Source organism: Solea solea, chromosome 5 (genome assembly GCF_958295425.1).
Source record: "Solea solea chromosome 5, fSolSol10.1, whole genome shotgun sequence".
NCBI classification, from domain to species: Eukaryota; Metazoa; Chordata; class Actinopteri; order Pleuronectiformes; family Soleidae; genus Solea; species Solea solea.
In genome coordinates, this window is record NC_081138.1 from 24067895 (window position 1) to 24077146 (window position 9252).

Here is a 9252-nt window from a genome sequence, read left to right on the forward strand (position 1 = left end):
TACCTTATTTTGAATGTGGTATAGTTGTTGGTGGTGAGCCAGCTGGACCGAGTAGTTCAGAAACTGCTTATCTACTGGGATTCTCAAGCACAACAAGAGAATTGTCAAAACAGGAGAAATATCCAGTTCTCCTGATAAATATGGGTTGTTGATGCCAGAGGGCAGAGGGAAATAGCCAGGGATTGGTTTGAAATGATACATAGATTGTAGCCATGTCTGAACACACAACATGGTCTACAGCAGCAGAAGACTACACCAGGTACCATAGTAATGTTTATGAGCTGGTGGCTTTGTAGGTGATGTGTATAAGATCATGGCACCACTGTCTAAAGGCCTTTTCCCTGGCACCACCCACAGGAATCCTTTATACTGTATGTGTATCTCAGTAGAGATATAAGATGTGTGTGTGTGTGTGTTTGTGTGTGATGAGCAGCACAACCCTGTATGCATTCCAAGTAGTTTATTGTAAAAGTCTCATCCATAAACAACAAAAACATTTTACTTTAAGTTACAAACCTTAAAAATGCAAATAAGATCCTAACATGAACACAACACATGTTTGAATGGAATAAAAGATGACTTTACATATTCTTATTCAGCAATAATCAGGAAAAAAAAATGTATTCTCATGACAACAGTGAAGCAAAGTAAAGGCCACTGTAAAAGTCGTCCGGTGTTATCAATCTATGTCAACTGCAAAATGCAACATTGCATGATGATACTGTGAGATGTCTTCACAGGCTGCAGTGTCCTTACAAAACAAGTGTGGACAGATTTTAGCCACTCACCCTATAAAATACAACTTAAGTCAATAATACCATCTGAATATGTTGGACTCTGTTGTGCCATTAAGCAGCCATTTCCAAGTTTGCTTTGTTTTATAATCCTCTTACTTCCCACACCAAAGTCCATAGAGAAAACGAGTAATGTTACATTGCACCCTGCAGAGGCTGTTGAGTCACAGCTGCCTCCATCTATAAGTTCAAATGCATTATTTTGTGATTTATGTTTTTCAAATCCTTTGTTCAGATATACTCAAGTGACCCACACTTAACCAACAAGGCAGCAGTAGACCAGAAACTCCATTGTCCCCCTCAAGCTAAAAACACAGATTTTCTCTATGGGCTTTGGTGCAGTAGAGTGAACATTTTACAAACTTCATTTTCCTGAGTGCAAAGGGGCACATCAGGTATGTGCGCACACTGTAGTCCGCACTATGTCAGTCACTCATACAGCTACAATTCAAAATACCTTGACTATCACTTTAAACACTGAGACAAGGCAACTAAAAAGTGTGTATTGTGTATTCTTTCACTGACCCTTTCAAAATAAAAGAAGAAAAAAGAATGACATGGAGCACAACAGCAGAGCATGCCTATATAAAAAGGATCTATTTCACAGATACACAGAAGAACAGATGTGTCACGTTTTCCGTTACCTAGAGCAGTTCAAGTAGAATAGTGGACCTATATCCTACAGCCAAAGTAAAATATACATATATATTGTTAATATTTAGTTACAACCTGTAACCCAGTTGTGCACAACACTTCTTTCACATCTATCTATGTATTTCCATTCATCTTTTTGTGGTTACATAAAAGGGTAACATAGTGTGATGGATAACGATAAATGGTTACAATCTATTCCAGAATTCCCTCCGTGTAATTATTCTCGTAAAAAAAAAAGAAATTTCAAGCTACAACTATAGAGTCATCAGTACACCGCAATACCCAACATATATCATAGACAGTGGGAGGACACATATTTATGAATACATATTAATATGGCGTTCTTATCAAATGTGTTTGTACACAGTGACATGTGATCGTGAGCGACATGATATCAATGTGTGCATTGTTATAAATACTGACTGATGTTATCTACACTGTGGTTTTTATGGCGGGTTGGGAAGAAGATGAGCTGCCACGACCGACCTCCCCTTCTCTGTGCAATGTACGTGCGACATGACCATCGCGTCATCATGAGGATGCTATATCATGTCACACACAGTAGAAGTGCACCAATACTGTACGGTTTACCACAACACAGATTTGTTTTACATACTACGGTTAAAATGACCCACAAACAATAATCAATGTCATCTTTTTGACTGTTCTATAATAACACAAGATGAGGACGGGCATGTGGATGAATACCAGTGACATTTTGGCTGAAATTCTGAGTTTTGGACCTTAAATAACAGTAAAATGTAATTGAAAGGCCACTTCACCCCTTTTTTTTTTACTAATTTCCAGAGATAAATGTGTTATTTGATCATGAGACAGTGGTCACAACAACAGAGGAAGTTGGGATTGAACATCACTTCCTTCAAAGGAAATAAAAGCCCTACGCTGCTCTTTACTGTCAAGATTCTGCCAAGTTTTAAGAGTAAAAAAATAAAATAAATAAATAGCAAATATAATATAATTGTTTATATATTTATATATATAATATAAATAATAATAATAAAAAATGGTTGAATTAAACAAACAAACACAGCAGCATCATAATGATTTTAAGTTTATCCTTCATTTGACCAAGTGGGAAAAAAAATGGGTGAAACAGCCCTTTAAAAATATAAACAAGGATTCAGAATCACTGGAGGCATTTGATTTATGAAAACAGAACAAAACAACAGAGTGTTATAATGCCCTTTTTTTTACCCTGGTATCCACTGGTATCAGTATTAGTATGGGTGCATCTTTCTTACAAGTACGTACTCAAGAGTTGGACAGAGAGGAGGGGGTGACGATGGCAGCAGCCAGAACATGGTGCTGATGAGAGTTCATGTTGTGGATTCATCTCTCCAACATGGCAGCTACAAGGAAGGATTTCCCTTTCATGTTTTCTTCACTCAGTGTTCTTCTATGAGCAACTGGTTCTGGGGAGACACAACGACAAAGACACAGTTATTATTAGAATCAGTGGAATGGGTATGGAGAACTGGTGCTAAACAGATAGTGGATCATCTGCCTGCATCTTGTGTCCTCTTCTGTTATACCAACTGTAACTGTAATGTCCTCCTTCACAACATCCATGAACCTTCTCTGTGGTCTTTCCCTTCTTTTCCTCCAGCCCAGCAGCTCCATCCTCATCATCCAATATAATCATTATTCGTGACCAAACCATCTCAACCTTGCCTCTCTTATTTTTATCAAACGTTTCAGCCTGAGCTGTCCCTCATCTTTAATCCAGTCCATCCTGGTCACTCCCAAAAAAAATCTCAGCACCGCATCTTCAGCTTCCTGTCTTTTAGACAGTGATGCTGTCTCCAAGGCAAACATCAACCTATCCCTTTAATTAAAAATCAATCTGTCTGAGTATTTTTCCCAGCAAGTTCATATTCTGTTGTTTATATTCAACAGCGATGGTAAAACAGGAAATGGTAAGAAGGCAGGAAAATGATGCAATAATTGGCCCTGAATCATCATTATCTAATTTTTTCTTTTTTAAATGATCACGTATCAGAATCATACAGTATACATATATATGTATACAGTACATATTACTGTATAAGTGACAGAATATTGAATCTATTGTCCCTTGTTTATTATGTCAAATAATATGGCATTTGCACCATTGTGAGAATATTTACTGTACCTCTTGGCTGCAATTGAATTAAAAAGTGAGATTTTGGGACAGATTATGGGACATCCAATATTTTTTTTCTGTATTCCTATATATATATATATATATATATATATATGCATTACTGGAGTACAAACAAAGTCAGATTGAGTCCCACCTTACAGTCGGTGGTGTTTTTGATGATGTCATTGTCGGGGTCTCCTCCCTCTGAGCCACTCCTCTGGTCATCGTCTTTGCTGTCCTTCTCCATGTCATCCTCTGCAGATGAGATCCTGGACAGCTTGGAGGATTTCTGCAACGGACACACACAGATCAAGATGCCGCAACGCGTGCTGTCACGATTCTCGTTTCTAACAGAGAATAAAAATATCAGTTGCAACGAACAAAACAACAAAAGTGAGAAGGGGGTGATCAGAAATCAGTGTGGAGAAAATGTACTGTGAATGGATTTTCTGGAAAAAAATGACAAATATATTAAGGCTGTAACACTTCTTATGATGGCAAAGTAATGCAACTTTTAGAACATGTTTATAGTTAAGGGGCTAAAAGTTTTTCCTTGAATTAGAATGAGCTTTTAACCCATTCTTATTACACACAGTGAAGTGAACACACACAAGCAGGGTGCAGGAGCAGTGGAGGATTGCATGCCTTGCTCAGGGGCATCCCAGGCCTTGACCTGTCCTGGGATTTGAACCAGTGACACTCTGGTTACTAGCCCAAATGCCTAGTGGGGAACACAAGGCATTTGGGCCATGTTTTCCATGACTATATCATATATATGACCACACTTAAAAAACACAACCGTTTCCAAACTCCCAATAAACTACCAGCAACAAAGGAAACAAACCATTTGAAAGGTTTATTAAAACAAGCATGAGACATCTGCTGGACCAATCAGCTCCCAGGATCCACCTAAACACCCACAGGCATACACCTGCAAACCATCACACATGCAGAGGGACAGAAAGGAGAGACATATCAACCCAGGGGTTGTTAACATCTGTGCTGGTGTGCCACACTATGTAAAGTAGTAGAAAAGCTGCAGTTGTTTGCTTCGACACAGCAGTGAATGTGTGTATGTGTGTGTGAGGAGGCTGGGGGTGAAAGGCAAGTGAGGGATTGTCAATGAACACTTATATCAACAGTGATGATCACATTTAATCCACTTCCACTTCCAAGTACACACACACACACACACAAACAAACTTGTGTTTATCTCTTAGTGAGGACACAACATAATCATATTACATTCCTTAACCATTATCCGAAGTCGGACAAAATGACCATACAAAGGTAGGTTTGTACCTTTGTTGGTCCTCACAAAGCTATTGATACATGTACACACTCACACACACCGCCCCGGACGGCGTCACATTCCTTCAGATGCACCACATGTGCTGTGCGTAATGGAGCCCAGTTGCCAGGCAACAGTGGTTGCTAAGTGATGAGCAGGACACGTTTGACTCTTTCAACCTGCTCCCATTTACAGCAGTGATGGCTTCTGCACTATTACAGTAACACAGTGTAGCAGTGCTCAGCTCTGCAGCGCGCCCTCCCCGAAACACGGAATTCTGAGGACGTATGAATACAGACGATCCAGACGTGACTGACGATCAATAAAGACGATCAGGAGAGAGTTTATATGAGAAACTGACAAGTCTGGGTTCACACAATATGGAGAAATAGCACAAAAAATTAAGGAAATCGACTGCTTTAAAAAAAATATTTAAACTAAATCCTTCTACTGAGAGCACCACCAAGCCTAAGGGCAAATGTTTGATTTCATTTCTGATTTAAAATGATGAAGAAAAAAGATTTTAGTTCTCCAATCATCTCATTTACGTCCAAAGCAAAGCTGACACTGGAAGTGAAATATCCCAAAACCGTATCAGTATCAAATCATCATCAGGCGCGGACTCAAACCGTCAGTGGTGATAACCTAACCCTGCTGTTTACAACCAATACAGTGTCTTTGAAGTCAAAATGAACTAGAGAGAACACTCAGAGAGGAAAAAACCCTGACAGGATCGCTCAGTTTCACACTAGTGTCAATGCACTGGACTCTACCATTTGTATTAATAAAAATCCTGAATCCTAATCCACGTCTGGAAGGAAACGCGCATTCATGTGCGTCCATCAACTGCTGTGACGCGAATAATGAGAGTGAGTTCACCAAGATAAGTTGTGCATGTGCAACTTCCATCCATTGTATCTTCTGAGGGTCGCAGAAAGGCAGAGGTACACCCTGGACAGTCCATCACAGGGACACATAGAGACAATCAACCATTCACTCTCACACTTACGGTCAATTTAGAGTGTCCAATTTACCTAATCCCCATACTGCATGTTTCTGGACAGGGAGGAACTCGGAGAAAACCCACACACACGGGGAGAACATGCAAACTCCATGCAGAAAGGCCATGAACCTGGTAACCACCACACCAATCGCGTGGGCCTTCACGTGCTACTTGACGATGTCAATCTTTATCGTAAAGTCAACCTGATAGATTTATTCTCACTCGCTGAAGTACAGTACCTTGGCGGAGGCCGTCTTTTTCCGCTTGGATCCGGTCTTGTCTTCCTTCAGCTTTTCCTTGTCGTCTCCTTCCTCGACAGAGTCGCCCTCCTCGCCCTCACTGCTGCCGTCAGCCGCGTTCCCCCCTTCCTCTGTTTCTGAGGAACTCTGCTGCTGGATGGCCTGTGACATGTCAAACATTTGTTTTGAAGAACTGAAAGAAGGAAATGCTGAGACTTACACAGCAAGTCTCACCTCTAATTTACACATGTGAGAATGAAAGTTGACACGAATGACTCCAGCTTTCATAGTCAGGCATTATCTGCTTCAAACAGCCCACAATACAGCCCATCTGACAAGATAAACAACTGTTTCTTTCAAAAGATCTGGACCCGCCGCTACAGCCTAACCATTTATTTTCTTTTATCTGCGTCCCCAGATCCGTCCTTTACCGGCAGCTTCCATGACCCGATAACACCTACTGACCTGATAACCTGTGAACTTGACTCTGGGGTTGTTCTCGATCTCCCACAGGCCCTCGTTGAAGCCTTTCCTCTTGTTGGACTTGCCAAATTTGTCTTTGTACTCTTTGTAGGGCAGGAGATCCTTGGGGCCTAAGAATGCACTACAGAAGCGAAAGAGACATTTACCACTTCTGCTAAACCGGAGCAACACACAAAGAGAGAGGCACTGCTTTTAGGCAATTCATTTATTATATAAAAAATGTGTTTGTGCACACAGAGGTAATGTCATGTTTCATTTTCCGAGTTCAGGTATTCATCAATATTTGGAGCAAATGATGGAGCGGCTGAGGTAAAAACTGTCAAACCAACATTTTTGTTGACAATGACATTTGTTGACTTTACTTTTATTCACGCTATGTTTTTTTTATTGTAACGAGAAGAATTATCCATCAATTCATCCATTCGTCCACATTTTTGAATTGCCTCTTGCATTTCCACAGGAAGTTCAGCCATTCACCTCCAGGGTCAAATCATACTATTTCAGTTGAGACCAAATCCTGGAGTGACTTCCGTCATAACCCATAAGTGTCATAAGTGTGTATAAGTGTCATACTAAAATTAGGTTTTTTCAAGTAGAGCAGAGACTGTTTAACCTTCAATAAACAGCTGTTTCCCATGTAAACAACAGCATGCTGCTACATAAAAAAACAGGTGCTTACGTTTCATGGGTCCCGAAGAAGAAGATGGGGTTCTTGTTGGCAGGTGGTTTGACTGCGCCCTCTGGAAGCTCATCAATCTGGACGGACAACATAAATAACAACTGTTATTGATATGAATATTTATCATCTTACTCACACGACATGCAGTACATTACCCTGGATGATGCAGGCCTGAGATAATGTACTAAACAATGATGGCAAATCCATTATGGCAGGCTGCTTTCCGGACATTTCGGATATGCGTCAATTGTCATTTTAGATGACGTAGCACGGGGGTTTGTGCTCATTCGTTCATCATCTACCACTTTATGCTCCACATGAGGGTCAGCTGGTGCCAATCCCAGCAGACACAGGGCGAAAGGTGGGGGTCACAACCCTGGACAGGTCGCCTTGCCAGTCCATCGCGGGGCCAATGTATAGAGCCAAAACAATCCTTCACTCTCACACTCAACACCTGAGAGTGTTCAATAAACCTCTGCATGTTTTTTTGGACCATGGGAGGAAGCCGGACAACCCAGAGAACATGCAGGTTTGTCGTCTAAATTATGACTATCCATACTTCCAGTTTGAAATATCTACAATTAAGTTCCGGATGCCACTACATTGACTATACATTAAGTTAGAGTTACCTTAAAATGACCTCAAGGAATCTATATTGTTCTTTTTCAATATGTAAAATGATCTGTTTTTACTATATTCAATGTGAAGCTATAGATATCTCAACGTGTAATTAGGGATAGTCATTATTTTACTGTAGACATGTATTATCAGGTTATAGACATCTTTATATATATATATATATTTAACCTTCATTCTGCCTGGTCAAACATGAATTATAGATAAGAGTTTGTCCACCACTGGTAGAGATTATGATGTGGATATCTGTAATTGTTAATTCCACACGTTTAAATTGAGCGAACATGGCTCGTGGACGATGACAGAGAATATGACGGAGGTCAGTGGCTGTGGTGTAAGTGTACTGTAGCATCTTTTATGGCAAATGAGCCAGATGGGTTACTTGAGGTCAACCACTGGCTCATTTATTCCATGACTGACAGCTAAATGCAGAAAAACACACACATACACACACACACTGACCTGCTTAGTAAAACAAATATGAATAAATAAAAATTACGTTACAACTCAAATCAGAGCTGAATAAATCGCAGAGAGTGTGGCTCTAATAATACTAATACTAACACTAGTCATAAAACAGTTACAGTTATGATTTAAAATGTCTACACCTGCTGGGAAACAAAGGCTCACAGCAGATTACAGTGTGGAACAAACACGCAGATGAAATAATGTGGCCGTGGAGCCCGGGCAGGCAGCATCTCTTCCCCCGCTCCTCCAGCGAAGCAGCGGCTGCGTGGTGTAAATCAACCCCGCCTCCCTGCGCTCACAGCCCGGCCGCAGCTCGCACTCACCCTCGCTGGCCAGTGCGGGTATCCCTTCATCTTAGCGAAAACCAGGTCTCCCGCCTTGTATTCCCGCGGCCGTGGTCGAGCCATGTCTTTGGATTCAGAGCAGCAGCTGAGAGAAAGATGACCTTATAATCCTGAAATCTCCCCGGGGCCCTGTAAATTATCCACCATCAGTGTTTTTATATCAACACTGCAGTTTACTCGGGAAATAAATAATTAAAAAAAAGAGAGAGAGAGAGAGAGAAAAAAAAAGAAAAAAGCGGAAAACGGGGCCTGGAAGCGCTCCCCCCCTCCGCTTACGCACAAATTCAGGTGTAAACGTCTTCGAGAATGGCTACAGTTGAACATTACCTGGAACGTAAAGCCTGTTAAGTGTTGAAAAATCTAACTTCCGATCTTTGAATTAAACAATGAAAGTGATGCTGACCTATATAGTTTATTATATTTACTATTTATGACGTAATCAAAAAAAATGTTTTGACCCAAAAACCAACTACTGTTCATATTTCTTAATAATTATTATTAATAACAATACCAATTAT

General features: G+C 40.5%; 1 protein-coding gene across 2 annotated transcripts; it reads right to left on the reverse strand.

The window, feature by feature from the left end:
* Window positions 1–445: 445 nt before the first annotated feature.
* LOC131460128 (hepatoma-derived growth factor-related protein 3-like) lies at window positions 446–9020 on the reverse strand. Of its 2 annotated transcripts, none has more exons than XM_058630447.1 (6): window positions 8714–9020; window positions 7287–7363; window positions 6590–6728; window positions 6125–6286; window positions 3751–3880; window positions 446–2881 (listed from the first exon to the last, which is right to left on the reverse strand). In XM_058630447.1, coding segments are annotated over exons 1-6 (594 nt in total). In that variant the 5' UTR covers window positions 8798–9020; the 3' UTR covers window positions 446–2879. The 2 variants fall into 2 exon arrangements, with proteins under 2 accessions (XP_058486430.1, XP_058486429.1); XM_058630446.1 differs by having other exon boundaries at window positions 3746–3880; window positions 8714–9019.
* Between the last annotated feature and the right edge of the window lie 232 nt (window positions 9021–9252).